We start from the raw sequence: 15,994 nt of genomic DNA, 5'->3' as shown, positions 1-15,994 counted from the left end.
GCCCTCCGGCCCCTCCTTGCCACGGGCAGGGTCCCACCTGGGGCAGAGGAGCCTTTGGGCGATGCTGCCGGCGGCAGCGGGGACCCTGGGGTGGGGGGGATGCGGAGGCTGGAGGGGACTCCCTCGCTGGAAGGGCGGCAGCAGGGACAGGGTGATGTTACATGCGTGACCGCGGGCCGTGGCCAGGCCTGGTGGCATGGGGCTCTTGCAGGACAGAGCCACGTGAGCCAGGCTGGCCCGGGGCGCTGCGTCGCAGCCGGCACCGGAGCCAAAGCAGAGCCCACAGGCAACGCGCAGGCAGCGCATCCTGCATTGCATCCTGTATCGCATCCTGCATCGCATCCCGCATCGCATCCCGCATCGCATCCCGCATCGCATCCCGCGTTACTCGCAGGGCAGCGGTAGCTGGTGACAAGCAATGCATTTGGAAATTTGGAAGTGTATCAAGCGTGCAGACCTATTCGGCTGCGGGAGCAAATACCTCGCGGGAAGCAGTGTGACCCAGAGAGCCGTGGCTTTGGGATCCCCCTTCTGCTAAGCTGCAGCCGCTGCAATGATCTGTATTTACAGAGACGGGTTCTGGAATATCCTCCAGTTATGTCTGAGCTAATGATGCTTTTCTCCCTGGGATAAAGAACAGCCTGAAAAGCTGGTGTGCTTTCTTTCAGCCTTGACCCAGAGGGGACGAGTGTCTGTCTGGGGACGCCGGGTCGGGCACCGGCAGCCGCAGGGGAGGACTGGGAAAAGGGAACGCCGGGGAGGGAGCTGAATTGCACAAAGGTCTCGGGTGGATACGACCCTGCACTTCCAGCGGTGCCGGGCTGGATTAGGGCTGGCGCTGAGCTACAGATCTCCAGGGTGCTGAGCAGTCGTCCTGGCAGTGCCTCCTGCTACCGGGTTTCTGCCTCTGTCATGCCCAGCCCTGGATGGAGGCTGCAAGGGGCCGCCCGGAGATCTGTGCGTCCCCCAGGGCTGAGCACAGCGCACACAGCACCGGGCAGGATGCGGCCAGTGGAGGTGGACAGGCGGGCAATGGGAATACGCTGCATTTCCAGCTGCGCTGCTCCCGCAGCGTGGCAGCGAGGCCGTGCCGCATCCTGCTGGGTGCCTTGCTGCGGGGCTGGGGCTCGGTGGCGGTGACGCCCCGTCCCTTCCAAGCCAGAGCTCCCCATGCTCCTGGCGGGCTCTGCCCTGGGCAGGATCCGGGCTGCAGCGGAGCAGTGCCGGCCGCTCTCGGTTGCCCATGGACCACTAAGACGCTCAGGTTTATCCCATCTGTGCACGGCCTTCACGCATGAAACTGCAGCTCTGCAGCCCCCCCCCCAAACACCAGCGTGGCTCTGGGAGCCTGATATCCTCTGTGTCACACATGCTCGTGCCACGTTTGTGCAACCATGGGGTGTGCCAGCCCCATTTCTCACCCGGTGCTGATGCTCCAGGTCTCCCTGCATCCCACACCCCCCTGCACCCCACAGCTCTCCCTGCAAAACATGCCGTGCCGAGGCCTGCACGTGTGTGCAACACGGCTGCTGGCAGGGAGCACATGTATCCCGCACAGGGGTGTGCCACGCACGTGCGTGTGCACGCCCCGGCACCCACCGGCGTGCACGCGTGTGCCACCCACGCAGCAGCAAGCACGAGCAGCCCACTCGTGTGCACGCACGAACAGCCCCGCCGTGCACACGCAGACACAGCCCACGCCCCGATTCACGCGTGTGCGGGCACACGCCGGCACACACCTGCACACGCGTGCACCTTGCGTGCACACACACCGCCCCCCCCCCTTAGCAGGAACACAACACCCGTGTGCGCGTCCACACCGCATCCACGCGTGTGCAGCCCCCCCCAAGCGCTGCAGCATCCCGGGGGTCACCTCCCCCCCCCGCTCCGGGGGCGGCGGGGGTGCAGCGGCGGGGGGGGGGGGGGGCACCCGCACCCCAACCCCCCCCCCCCCCCCCCCCCCCGGCTTCCGTAGGGCGGCCCCGCCGCCGCGCAGGCTCCCCGCCATGCCCGGTGCTGTCACACCGCTCCGCTCCCGGCGCATGCAGCAAGTGCCCGAGCCGCGCGCGCCCCCCGCCGCCCGCCGCCGCCGTCACCGGGGCCCGGCGCGCCGCGCGCCCGCTGCCGGCCCCGCGCGCCGCCGCGCTCCCCGGGGCGCGCCCGGGCACCGGCTGCCGCCGCCGCCGCTGCTGCCGCCGCCGCCGCCGCCGCTCGGGGATGGCCAGCCCGCTGCACGCCGCGCCGCGCCGGGGCTACATGCGCTGCTGACGGAGCCCAGGTAAGGGCGGCGGCGGGGGAGCGGGGACCCCCCCCCTTCCCGGTGCACCGGCACCCCCCCCCCCCCTTCCCGGTGCACCGAGCCCCGAGCTGCGGTGCGCTCCGCTCCCCCCCCCCCTCCGCGGCGCAGCGGGGGCGGCAGCTCGCCGGGGATGCGGGATGCGGCGGCCGGTGCTGCCGGTTGGCAGAGCCCCGGTTTCGCCGTGCCACCCTCCCTCCCCGCCACCCCCGGCCAACTTTCCCGCCCCGGCGGCGGGCTGTGGGGCCGGGGAGTTGCAGCCACGCCGCGGTACCGGCGGTGCCCCGTCCCCGGGGCGGCCCCGGCCCTGCTTGGAAGTTGCGTGGGGCTGCGGTGGCGGCGGGGCGGGCTCGGTACCGGGGCTGGCTGCGAGCGGCGGGCATGGCCGGGGCTGCCGGGGCCCCCCCGGGGCTGCCGGTGTCCCCCCCTCCCCCGGCCCGGGGTGCCGGTCCCTCCCCGCAAGCAGTGCCAGGGCTCCGGCAGCCCCACGGCGGAGGCGGCTGCATGCGTGTCGCTGGGCACACGCGTGTCGCTGGGCACACGCGTGGCACCGCGGTGCCGTGGTGTGTCATATGGCAAGGCCACAGGCGCCCGGCTGCCTGCTGGCGTCCCTGCCAGCCCCGGCGTGGGCACACGTGTGCTGCCAGCCCGGCACGCGTGGGTGCTCGGCGCGTTGGTCTCCCCATGCCGGGGCTGGCCCCACGCCGTCACCCCTGGCCAGGGTCCCGGGGAATCGGCACGCGCCGGGGCGCGTGGGCAGGCGCGTTGGCGGAGCCCCGGCAGCAGGCGGGTGATTTTGCAGCTCTCCCCTGCGTGGGGCTTTGTTTGGTGCCAGCGTGGAGGGCTGCGGGGAGCCCCCGTGCCACGGCCGCGCTGCCGGGGCGAGCGGCGCCCAGGGACCGTGGGCGTGCAGCGAGGGCACACGTGGGCGCCCAGCGTGTGCCGGCGCGGGCACGTGCGGTGTGCAGGTGGCAGCCGGATCTGGGGGGGAGCGGGGGAGCTGCTTCCCTTCCCAGGGGACCTGCGAGCCCTGGGGTTCATGGCAGGAACGATGCCACGTGTGCGCACGCGTGTGTGCCCACGCAGGTCACTTGTTGAAGCCCAGGGAGATTTTCCGCAGCCCCGGCCGGGGCGGAGGGTGTGTGTGCACCGCGCCTGCATGGTTGGCGCCGAGGGCTCGCGGCAGCGCAGCGTGTGAACAACCCTTTGCTTTTCTAGGTCATGTCACTGCTGCCTGTGCTGGATGGCGCCTGGCAGCCGGGGCCGCCAGTGACGTGGGGAGGTGGCCCTGGGGTGGCCGGGCTGGGTTATGGCAGAGCATCTGGTCAGGGTTTCTGGCCGGGCGGTGCCGATGGCTGGGGCGTGCGTGGAGCCGGCGGCGCGGGGCTGGCACTGAGCCGTGCCGCTGGGAGAGCTCCCGGTGGGCGGCGGGGCGGTTATTTGGGACCGACCTCTCCCCTCCTTGGAGGCGGTGGCTGAGCCGAGGGGGGCTCGTGGGGAGGGAGCTGGCTTGTCACTGTCACCGTCACCATCACCTGGCTGCTCTCCGGGCGCCCTCGTCGGGGAGGCTCGGCGCCCTGTTTCCCAGCGGGCTTCGTTACCAGTGGCATGGACGACGGTGGATGCTGGAGTTGGCCGTGGGGCAGTGCCAGCCCCTCTGTGCCGGAGCCCGGAGCCTGGCAGTGGCTCCTCTTTGAGGCCTGCCCGGCTGCTCGTCGAGCCTCGTCACCAGACCCTGCTTTGATCCAAGGAGTTTGCAAGAAGCCGGGATCCTACAAATTTGGTCTGTGCTGGAGAGAAAATGGATGCGGAACCCCCGCGTGGCAGAGGTGCTCCAGCGCCCAGGCTGGGATGCGCTGCCTGATCTTCCCCGCTGCCTCCTGCTCTTTTCGATGCCTCTAAGGACCTCTGGCAGTGCGGCTCTTCTGCCTGGCATGACACCTCTGCCGTGCCGCCGACGGGTGTTGGGCCGGGGGTGCCGGGCTCTTCCCAGAAAGCTGCAGAGGGCTCTGTCCTCCCCGGCGGGCTTGCAAGCCGCAGAGAGCTCTGCCCTGGCACCAGCCTCCCACGCAGAGCAGTGGGAATAGATGAGTGTTCCTTTGCCCGGGCTGTTCCCATCGCTGCCATGTCCCCAGGCTGGGTGGGAGCTGCAGGACGGGCTCCTCGTGTCCCCCTGCCCGGAGGAAGGTGATGCTCGGCCGGATGGATGCACGAACGGTGGGACGAGCCGCTAGCCCCGGTCCAGCCCCCGTGCAGCCCTGGGGGCTGGGCTGCTGCGACGCCTCAACACATCTCCACGGGAATTTGGACCGAGGCCCTGCAAACTCATTTCCTACCATGGAGCCGTCCTCTAATGGGGACGGCGCTGGCTCTGGGCCACCCGGCTCGGTTGCCAAACCTCAGAGGCTCTGTGGCTCCTCGGTGCTCATGAGGGCCATCGTGTCCCCCCTGCTCTCGTCCCGTCTGTTCATTCTTGATGTCCTCCAAGAGCGAGATGGAGCCGGGCTCCTTCCCCTCCTCAGAGCACCTCGGAGGCTCCCAGCGGATCCGGGTCCGGCTGAGATGGTGGGTTACAGAAATCCCCCTCCGGCGTGAGCAGGCATCCAGGCTGCCACCCCACTGCTGCCACCCCTGGGACACCGACCCCCTCTTTGGAGCCCTCCTGGGGCTCTCAGCCCCCCATCCCTTTACCCTACGGTGCCAGGGTGGGATGGAGCTGATGGAGAAGAGGAAGCCACATCCCAGCGATATGGAAACTACTCGGAAGAGGCCGTGGGAGAGCGATGGGAGCAGCCGCGGCTGCTGCAGCCCCTGCGGGTGCCCTGCTGCGGGGGGGGCTCGCCTCTGGGGACCCCCGCAGCCGTGGAGGGGGAGGCAGCACACGCTGTTCCCTGGCAGAGCGTAATCCCTAATCCCAGAGGAGATTTCACTGTGCTGTCTCTCGGCCTTGCTTTTGGAGTGGAGTTTTACCAACAGCAGTTAAGTAAAATAAATAAAAAGGCCTGTGCTTGCCAGTGCTAGCGAGGCTGAGCCAGTGATTGGCAAAGCGGCACCATTAATTACAGCTCGGCGCTGCTGCCAGCCTGCCTGCTTCAGGAAAGGTGGTGGCAGCGCGCCGGGGAAGCCAGAGGGAGAGGGGGAGTGCGCGGGGAAGGGGGAGACGTGGGAGCGCGGAGCGGGGGAAACGTGGTCCCAGGCACCGGGGAGATGGTGCCGCGGCGGGTGGAAGCGGCACCGAAACCCCTCTCCCTGCCAAGTGCCTGTGAGCGCGTGCACGGGAGCCCACGCGTGCACATGTGTGTGCATGCACACGCCTTGCGGGAAGCTGCGTTTTCGGGGGGCTGTGATGTCAGTGGAGTTGCTCCGGCACTTTCGCCCAGCGATGCTCACAGCGTTAATTAGTTGGTAGGGAGGCTGCGGCGGTGCTGCCGAGGGCCGGGCAGGGGCTCGGTGCTGGTGGTCCCTTGCGCCGGGGAGGACGGGCGCGGGGCGGCGAGGGCTGAGCACGGCGGTGGCGGAGGCGGCTTTGAAGTTCCTGAATGCCTTTGAACTGCTAGTGAAGATCCTGGAAACTGGAGGGTTGCGGACTCTCCCGGCGGGAAGAGCTCGTTATGGCACTTTGTTCATCGGTGTCACCTCTGGGCAGGCAGGGATGCGCTCCCGTGGGATGGAGCCCGTTTCGTGGCCGCGTAGCCGTGCTGTGCCGTGCCGCCGGCCAGCCTGCTCCTCCCCAGGTGCCGTTGCCTTTCAGCAGGGAGCGAGGCCGTTCCCACCGTGCTTTGACACCCAGGACTGCCCGGCCCTTCCTTATCCTTGTGCCCTTGTCCCGAGCCATCCTCGCGTTAGGAATTCTCATGGATCGTATATTTTCCACAGCCTATTAAAGAACACTGTCGGATTAAAAACCGTGTCTCTTAAAACCCAAATCTCCTTTACTTTGCTATTAATCGTTTCTCAGATGCCAACGAGGTTTAGTGCCGCCCGTTTATCACTTTTGGGGCTGGTTGGTTGTTTCTGGCTTTGCCTGGCCGGAGAGGGGCGGCCGCGGCAGAGCAGAAGCGCAATGGTCAGGAGCCGGCCCCCGCCGTGCCGGGAGGATGGAGCTGGACCAGGTCCCCGCCGAAATCTCCATTCAGGCGAAGCATCTTCAGGCAAACAACCTGTTTGTGCGGCGCGAGCAGGGCTGGTGTGGAGCAGTGCCTCCTCCTGCTGTGCCGCGGCTGCTGGCGAGGGAGAGGCGAGCCCTGGTCGGATCCTGCCGGTTACCGGAGCCAGGAGGGGTGCGATGGCAGCGATGGAGAGGGGCCGTGCTCTGACTGCCGAGGATGGGGAGCCTGGGATGTCGCTTCCCCGTTCTGCGATGGCTCTTTAAAAGCTTTAATTAAAAACCCACCTGCTTCCCCGCACCCTGGTGGGGAACAAAGGCAAATGGAAGGGGCTGGAGCGGGTGGCTCCGGTGGGCAAGCGTTGCCCGCTGTGCCCCGGGTGCCGTCCCCGGGGAGCAGCACCCACTCCTGCAGCAGCCCAGCAAGGTGTTTGGGTGCAGCGGGTCCCTGGGGGCAGCCGGCGTCCCCCATCAGCAGGCTTTGCTGGCAGTGCCGGGATGCAGCCGCCGGTGACGGGCGGTTTCTTCCGCATGGACCGAGGCCGTTTCGGAGGCGGAGGGGCGATGGGCAGGGGGGCCATGCCCTGGCACGCTGGCGAGGCTGGGCTCGCCCTTGCCGGAGCACACCGGTGGCGATGCTGCAGGGTGCGACGTCCTCGCCACGGTGCCACGTAGGGGGTGACGGTGACCCCTCCTCGAGCCGCTCGGCAGCTCCCGCCGGGTGACTTGGTGCCCCAGACGTTAAATATCTTCTCAGGCCCAGCTTGCAGCTCAATGAAATATTTTCACTGCAGCAGCAACAGCAAGCGCTGCAGGGAGCGAGGCTGGTGCTGAACGAGCTGTATCAGATTTGATCTGCTCCTAACGAGCCCTGGCCTTCGGTAGCAGCTACGGCACGGTGCCGGGCTCTCGGGCAGCCGCAGCCCCAGTCCCGGTGGGTTTTTGGGATGGGGGGAGGCTCCCCGCGGTCCGGAGCACCTGGGTCTTGCACGGTACCGTGTTTAAAACATGGGGAGCCCAGGGAGGTGCAGCAGTGGGCTGCCTGGCCGTGCCCGTCCCTGCCGAGCTTGCCAGCATGCGGTTTGCCCCAGCGGCAGCCGCGCAGGCAGGCTGGGCACCGGCAGGAGCTGGGCGGGAGGGATGAGCGGCTGGCAGTGCTGGAGCATCCCTCCTCGCTGCTCCCGGGCGAGGGAAGCAAGCACCATCTTGTGTCCCTGCCAGGCTGCGGGAGCCCCGGGAGCTCACTGCAGAGCGGCAGCGTGTCCCTGCCTGACCTCCTATTCCTCCTCCTCCTCCTCCGCCACCTCCTCCTCCCATCCCCGGCTCTCCCGGAGCAGTGGAGGGCTGTGATTCTCCGGGGGACCCCAGGTCCTCGCGGGGTGCTTGGGGAACAGCAGTGGGGGATGCCCGTGGGGCTCCCTGCTGCTGCGGGTGGGGGGTCTCCTGTTGAATTCCTCGGGGTCTCCCGGGGTTGGAAGTGGCTGCAGGAAAGTGGGGTTTTCTTTTGCCCCAGATCTCCCTGCTTACATCGGGGGGTCCTGCCCGGAGCCGGCCCCAGACCTGGCTGCTCGCGCTGGCTCCATCCCAGCCCCTTTCTCCCCATGCCTGTGTGCCGCTGGCGGGGGCCGGCTCCCGGCCCTGAGCCCCCACGCTGCCGGGGCGGCGGGAGCCAGCGCCAGCCTGTTGCATGAGAGCTGGGTTATTTTTAGCTCTCTAATGTGCCCATGGTGGCTTCGGCGCAGGCTCGGCCGAGGCTCAGGCTCCCTCCCCGATGAGCAGGGGATGCCCCGGCACCAGGGCCTCGGCCACGGGTGATTTGGGAGCAGCAGATATTTTTGGGGGATGGAGAAGAGCATCCTGGTGTTGTGTTGAGTGCTCGGCAATCCCCCACGTTTGGCTGGGACCGATGGGAGCAGGGCCCTCGGTGATTTTGGAAATCAATCTCTGGAATGGCATCCATCCCCTACGGCCACCTCCTGAATGTCCCCCGCTGTCCCCAGGGCTGCCCCCCCACCGCCGCGGCCCCGGGCGCGGGCTGGCCCTGCAGAGCGGTCCCACACGCGCACCGTGGCCTCAGCCTCTGTAGAGCCACGCTCCGGTCCCACTTAATAAGGCCACTGCATGCATTATTTTATTAATGAGTTATTAAAAAGCTATCCACGGTAATGCTGCTGCGTACCCGGCATGGTGTCCAAGAAATATGTATTTTAATGATTGCTCGCCCTGTGCCGGGCTCTCGTGGCAGGTGGGGGGGACACCACGCTGTTGGGGTGCGTGTGCCCCCCCAGCACATCACCCTGAGCTCCTCTGCTGAGCACCCAGCCCGTCCCCGCGGTGCTCCGGGGCACCGGCAATAGCTACGAGGCTTTTTGTAGCCCCATCTGGGCAGAAGCTGTTTGGTGGCTCCTTGCCCAGGTTGTGCTGGGCCGGCTCAGGGTGAGCCGAGGGCAGAGGGGGTCGCTGCAGTGGGGGTCCGCCGGCTGCGGGGATGGAGCTGGGTCTCTGCTCTGGTGGTTTTGGGGTAAAGTCCCCGCTCCGTGCTGCATGGTCCCTGGCCTGGGGGCTGCCTTGGCACAGCCTGGGGGACGGGGCAGGGGTCTCCGATGGCTGTCCCCTGCCTGCAAGGTGGCAGCTGGGGACATGGACCACCTGGGATGCTGCTCCCATGCCAGCTGGGGCTCGGTGCAGGGCGCTGACGCCCCTGGCATAGCGGGGAGCCTGCAGCAGCATGCCTCCCAGTAAGCATCTCTCTGTCTGTCTGTCTGTCTGTCTCTCCCCCAGGGCAAATGCCATAGGATGACCGCTGCTGGTCCCCTCTTACTGGCTGTGATATCGTCTCTCCTGTGGCTCACGCGGGGCTTCGACCCGGCTCCCAGCGCCTGCTCTGCTCTGGCCTCCGGCGTCCTCTACGGCTCCTTCTCCCTCAAGGACCTCTTCCCCACCATCTCCTCCGGCTGCTCCTGGACCCTGGAGAACCCCGACCCCACCAAGTACTCGCTCTACCTCCGCTTCAACCGGGAGGAGCAGGTCTGCACCCACTTCTCGCCCATGGTGCTGCCGCTTGACCACTACCTGGCCAACTACACCTGCGACCCCCGCGGCGAGGCCGCCAGCCCCCTGCCTGCCCGCCAGCGGCCAGAGGAGGAGGAGGAGGACGAGGAAGCCGAGCTGGAGCTGTGCGAGGGCGCGGGGCCCTTCACCTTCCTCCATTTCGACAAGAACTTTGTGCAGCTCTGCTTGGCGGCCGAGCCCGAGGCGGCCCCCCGCCTCCTGGCCCCCCAAGCCCTGGAGTTTCGTTTCGTGGAGGTGCTGCTCATCAACAACAACAACTCCAGCCAGTTCACCTGCAGCGTGCTCTGCCGCTGGCTGGAGGAGTGTCTGCAGGCGCCCGGCGCCCGCCGCTGCGGCTTCACCCATGCCGGCTGCAGCTGCCAGGCGGAGAGCCCGCCGGCACCCCGGCGCAACGGCACACGGCACAGCGCCCACACGCCCGCTCCGCCGCCCGCCACCAGCGACTGCTGCCCCACCGACCTGCATTCTGCGAATGCCAACGATTTCGACCTGCCCGAGGTCCCACATGGTGAGTGGGGTGCAGAGAGCACCCCGGGGATGAGCCTCCTGCCCCGTGCATGCTTCCAGGAGCGCTGTGCACAGAGCAGGAAGGTGGTGCAACACACGAATCCTGCTTGTGCATGCTCTCTGGGGCAAGAGGGTGCAAATCAGGCACTGTTCACAGAGCAGAGAAGCCGTGTAATGGATGAATCCTGCCCATGTGTGCTCCCCAGGGCAGGAGGGTGCAAACTGGACACTGTGCACAGAGCAGGGAAGCTGTGCAATGGAGGAATCCTGCCCATGTGTGCTCCCCAGGGCAGGAGGGTGCAAATTGGGCACTGCGCATGGAGCAGGGAAGCCATGCACCGTGCAAATCCTGTGCATGCTCCCAGCGCCAGGTGCACCTCGCCCAAGCGATGGCCAGGCTCGGCGGAGCTGCAGCTCACTCTGCCCTGGCCGTGGTCCGGCCGGCCCTGTTAGCACCGCTCCCCACCGTGCCGGCCACGGCTGTTTGCCACGGCTGCTCTGGCGCAGCCTGCGTGGCCCCGGGGCCTTGCTTGCCACCTCCCCGTGCAGGGCTGCTGCTCGCCTGACTGCGAGCCCGGAGCAGGAGCCCTGTCACTCTGCATTGGTGGAGACGTGGAAAACAATTTGCAGGTAAAATGACCCTTTCCCGTGGCAAATTACCCTTGACTGCTGCAGCCCGGGTGCTTGTTATTCCAAGCAGGATGTCACGGCACGGCGGCACGGTGCGGCCGGGCTATTAACCAGGCGGAATGAAGCCATTTGCTCGTTACGGAATTGCAGGAACCTCAAGTGAAGATAAAGCAGCCGTGCTCACCCCCGCCCTGGGCACCGGTGTTGGGCTGCCCGTGGCAGGGAGCCGCCGTGCCCAAGCGCTTCTTTCACCCGTGGGCCATCTCTGCCGAGCCCGGCGAGGTGATGCAGGGCTTTTGGGGCACATCTGGCCAGATGTTGCCCCTGCACCAGCCCCGGGTGATGCATGGGAAGGACCAATCCCCAACTTAGCTGTGTGGGGGTCTTTATCCAGCAGATTAGGTGGTGGTGATGGGCTGTGGGTGTATCTATAATTTCATTGGGCTTTAGCATTTATTTCAGGAGCTAAATGTCATTACGGGCAGATCCCCCGATTAAATCCCCGGTCCGTTACAGCTGCAGGGTTATAAATCGCCTCATCCTGAGGGGAGCCGCTTGAGCTGATTTTATTTTATTTTTTTCTTCTTCCCCCCCCCCCCCCCCTTTAAATGCAACTCCGCCTGGACGATTAAGAGCTCAGTGCTGGGTTGAGGTGCCATCCCTGAGCTCAGCCTGGCTGGTTCTCTGCCCGGGGCACCCAGGGATGCCATAGGGGCCGGCGTTTGCTGTGTCCTGGGGCTGCCTGGGGAGCAGCGGGTGCTGCAGGCTGGAGGATGCCCCGTCCCCTTGGTTCCCAGGGGATCCTGCACCTCCCCATGGCTGGTTTGGCGGGGGATAGTAATGCCCAGCATGGCTCAAAGAGGGGATGCTGGGCTGGGTGCTGGAGAGGGGGTCCCCGCAGACCCAGCACGCTCGAGCACCGAGCCGCCTGCCGCCTTTCCGCAGACCGGCACGTCAACCGGCTGCAAGGGCGAGAGTGCGAGCTCCCGCTTCTTCCCCAAATTACATTTGACATTCAATTAAAACCTGGAGGCGCCCAGAGGTACAATGTTATTGCGGTGCTGGAGTCGCAAGGGTAATGCGCTGCCTCGGCTGCCCCGCTGCCAGCCGGCGCAGCCCCCATGCAGCATTTCCCCCCCGGGCGTTCGCCTGCATCGCCGGGCCGGGTCGCGGGGCTGCGGGGCTGGAGCACAGAGCGGCCTTCATGGCAACGAGGGGGGGTCCCGGGCTCCCACCTGGCCTCCCCCCGGCGCCGTGCGGGGTGGAGAATGGCCGCCTTTCAGGGTGGCGGTGGCAGGCAGGGCCGGGGGGCTGAATGGCGCCTGTGAGCAGAGCCTTGGCGGGCGCCCAGCGCTGATCTCACCGGCTCTCCTCCGCCGAGCGCCGCAGCCGCGCAGCGACGCGGGGGCTGGCACCCGCCCAGCCGCTCCCCGGGCCTCCCCGCTCCCAGCCGCGGCGGTGCCCCCGGGGTCCCCGGCCCCCGCGCCATCCCCTCGATGACACGGCTCCACGGGGGACGTGGTTGGAGCCAGGGAGATGCAGGCTCGGTGCAATGCGGTGCTGGGTCCATGCAGGCGGAGAGCGGGGATGCGGTTGAAACTTTGCGGGGTGACATTGGGCGCATTGCAGCCATGCAATGGGGGGGTCTTTGGAGGGGGCACAGAGCCTGCAGCGCCAGGGCTGAGCGGTTCCAGCTCTGGGGCTTGGTCCGGGCTGCGTTTCCCCTTGCCCCAAACCCATCACCCTTCAGAAACCAGCCTCCGGGGAGGTGGTGCTGGGATGGGGCCATGGCTGCTGGCTTGCGGGGACACGACTGGCCTCGGGGGACAACCTGGGCTCCCCTAAAGAACCCCCCTGCCCTTGCAGCCCAGCAGCCATGTTGTGGTGCGGGGTGCTGGGGGACCCCCAGGGCAAGACCAGGCACGGGTGCTGGGGTGGAGGGTGCCGGGGATGGCTGCGGCCGCCCCGCGGTGACGGCTGGGGATTTAGTGCTCTCCGAAGGAAATTGAATTTGGTGTCTCTGTCGAACACAGCCAGGGAGAGCGGCCTCGTATATCCTCGGGATTTATGGTTTTCTCCGGGCGCTTGCCGTGACGTGTGTAATTCTGCCGTGCTGCTCACGGGGGCGGGTGGCCCTGTGGGGAGCTCAGCCCCGTGGCCAGACAGAACCCCCCAGGGCAGCCCCTGCACCTCCCCGGGTACCCCTGCACCCGCCGTGCCATGGAGCGGGATTCACGGGGAGAGGAGCCGAGGGTGCCCGGCTCCACCGCCGGCGCCGGCGAGGAGCCCACGCTGGGGACGGGCCCGGGCAGGGTTGAAGGCAAAAGTCAGTAAATTTGGGTCTGGTTTACGGCACTAATAAGTGTCAGTGCAGGCAGAGCTCCCTGCCTGGGGCTCGTATATCACCTGTGTGCCTTGCAATGGGAGCCGCAGCGTGCCCTAAGCACGATGGGGCCTCTCCCGCCAATGCCAGGTGTCCCCATGTCACCTCCTCTCTGTCCCTTGGGGACATCATTGTGCTCAGCTGGCAGGGCTGGGACAGCTCGGCGAGGCAGTTGTGCCATCCCTGGCTGCTCTCCTGGCTGGCAGAGCAGCGGGGTGCCCATGGCACTTTGGGGGGCCACATGCCTGGGGGGCCAATTGGCCGTGCCCGGGGAGCCCCCGCTGTTTGCCGTGACACACAGCATCCGCCGGCAGCAGCAGCCCCGGTGCTGCCGTGCCGTGCCCAGGGCAAGCGCACGGGAACTTGCCAGCGTCCTGCGCCCGAGTGTGGGGACAAGGGACCCTGCTGCAGGACAGGGGGGTGGCCCGGAGGGTGTGGGGGAGGCCGGGGAAGGCGTCCCCCCCCGCGCCCACAGCCGCGCCTCCCGCCGAGCCCTCCACATGCCAGTTAATTTCACGCCAAGTGCTCTTGATGGATCTCTTGTTATTTTTGGTGAGCCGAGCCATAAATTTGTGCCACCTCACTGCAGCAAGCTGTTAAGTGGGGACGAGAGAGCACCTCTGCCCAGCACGGCAGGGGCGCGGGCACCCTGGCCGCACCGGGGACGCGGCACTGGGGCTGTGCTCCAGCTGCAGGCACTGTGACAGGGGGTGACATATTCTGGGGGAGCCATGATGTGGTTTTGGGGAGCTGTGAGTGTGCTCAGCCATGCCAAACCGTCTCTAGCCCTCGGGGATGCCACGTGGGGCTGGGTATCCCTGTATCCTCCCTGCAATGTCCCTTGACCCACGGTGGCCTGTCCCCATCCCCATCCCCTGCCCGCTCTCACCGGAGCCCTTCTCTCTTCCAGGCAATGCAGTCGAGGAGAACCAGAAGGTGAAAACCCAGTGGCCGCGGTCAGCAGACGAGCCAGCCGTCTACATGGCCCAGACAGGTACTGGCACTGCCCCGGCACGGGGACGGGGACAGGCACAGGACACCGGCGGCGCTGGGCTCGGGTGCCTGACCGTAGGCAGGGGTGATGGAGACGGAGCGATTCCCTTTGCTTCCTGCCCATAGACCGACTTAATTTGCTCCATTTATATATTTTTCCTTTACACCTTCCTCCGAGGGTTGTAAAGCAAAAAAAAAATCCATTAATTGTTTCGCTCAAATGTATTTATTTGGCAAATCCATCTGGGTAATTTGAGCGTCCTGCTCCCCGCTCCCCAGCCCCCCCTGATTTATGGTCGGAGGGCTCGGAGGCGAGCGGGAGATGGATGAGCCCCGGCGTCGGGAGAGGAGCTCCGCTCCGTGTGCCTGGCATGCAGATCTCCTCCCGGCCACGCTCGGGTGCTCACGGGGGTCCTGCCCCCCTGGGAGCTGCTGGGCAGAGTGTGGGGTGACCCCAGTGGTGACCCGCTCCGGTCCTGGGGTCCCCGTGTGACATGGAGCAGCCGCAGGGCATTGTCACCTCCGTGGGAGCCCTGCTCCGGAGCCTGCGTCCTGTCTGTCTCCAGGACAAATCGTCCCCTTCGGAGCCCTCCTCTGTATATTCCGTTTTAATTTAAACTGATGGCCTTTTCTTCTGGCCTGTCCAATAGCTTCAGAGACATCATCAAGCTTAATAAGAGCCGGGTTGTTGTAAATGTCAATGCTGTGCCTGGGTGGGGAGAGGGAGCCGCGCCAGGCTGCCTGCGCTGCCCGCGCCGCCCAGGCTGCCCCGGGGTGGGTGCTGTCCCTCGTGCCGGGTGCGATCCTGTGCCCCGACCCCTTCTCCAGGTGCTGGGTCTGGAATGTGGCATGGGCTCCTTCGCCCCATTTGTCCTCAGTGTCATCCCTGTCACCCACGGCACCTTCTCCTCGTCCCTGCACTCACGGGTGCTGCTCAGCCGCTTTCCCGTCCCCCCATGGGGGCTCCACTCACGGGACCTTCCCTGGCCCCCCCGGGCAGTCACCGGCTCTCAGGCTCCGTGTCTCCCGCAGGGGACCCGGCGGCGGAGGAGTGGTCCCAGTGGAGCGTCTGCTCCCTGACGTGCGGGCAGGGCTCCCAGGTGCGGACGCGTTCCTGCGTCTCCTCGCCCTACGGGACGCTGTGCAGCGGGCTGCTCCGGGAGACGCGGACCTGCAATAACACGGCCACCTGCCCAGGTACGGGGGGATGTGGGGACACCGGGGGGGCTTTGGTGCCGGCTGGGGGGTACCCGCTGCCAGCTGGGCTCTGGGTCGGTGCCCAAAGGGCTGAGCAATCGGGGACTCGTCTTGCCGGGGGGTCTCTGGGGGTGTGGGGTCTCTGGCAGGTGGGGGGTGCTGGGAGCGGGCATTGCCCATCCCACGCTGGGCTGCGCCAAGCCCCGCTGGCATTCCCCCATCCTCTCGCCTTCGTGGCTGTACCAAGCTCTTGGGAAACCATCTGGGGAGCAGCAAGCTGGGGGAGACATCTGGAATGGGTGCCCCATCCCACCCCACCCCACCGCTCCTGCTGCCGGGGCTTTGGCCTTAGGAGCAGCTCGGCCAGCGGCCTCTCTCCATCCTCCCTCCCGGCAAACTCGGAGCTTCCCCAGGGTTTCTCCGAGGCTTTGTCCTGGGGGAGAAGCGGGGGCTGGAGCCTGCGCCGGGGGACTCGGGGCTGGGCAGCTGCCTGGCCCGGCATGGTGGGGGGGTCCCTGCTCAGTGCTGCGAGGCAGGTCGCAGGCAGGAGTGGGCAGGCAGGGTGCCGGGGGTCTCACTGGGTTGCGTACTGGCCCGTTTGTCCATGGGGGTGTCCGTGCGTCTCACGTGGGACACTGGGGATCGGAGGGCCCTCAGGGTGCTGCAGCAGCGGCCAGCTACCCTGTCCGAGCCTGGGATGTTTTGGGGGCTTTGCACCCCCAAAACACATGGGTGCCCGCTCCCCTCTGTACCGGGGAGTGCAGCCCTGTCCTGGCACTCCAGGGACATCACAGCTCGCGGAGGAGCATCC

At 66.9% G+C, this 15,994-nt stretch overlaps 1 protein-coding gene across 1 annotated transcript in view; it reads left to right on the top strand.

Annotated features, from left to right (window-relative positions):
* ADGRB2 (adhesion G protein-coupled receptor B2) overlaps nt 1-15,994 on the top strand; it is a 109,391-nt gene that overhangs the window by 79,714 nt on the left and 13,683 nt on the right. Inside the window, exons 2-4 of the mRNA XM_082329560.1 lie at nt 9,183-9,981; nt 13,904-13,987; nt 15,019-15,183. Coding sequence (XP_082185686.1) covers nt 9,183-9,981; nt 13,904-13,987; nt 15,019-15,183 — 1,048 coding nt within the window. The remainder of the gene's footprint in view (nt 1-9,182; nt 9,982-13,903; nt 13,988-15,018; nt 15,184-15,994) is intronic.

This window comes from Platalea leucorodia (genome assembly GCF_965183815.1).
Source record: "Platalea leucorodia genome assembly, chromosome: 18".
Classification (NCBI taxonomy): domain Eukaryota; kingdom Metazoa; phylum Chordata; class Aves; order Pelecaniformes; family Threskiornithidae; genus Platalea; species Platalea leucorodia.
This window is presented reverse-complemented; position numbering and strand designations above follow the sequence as displayed.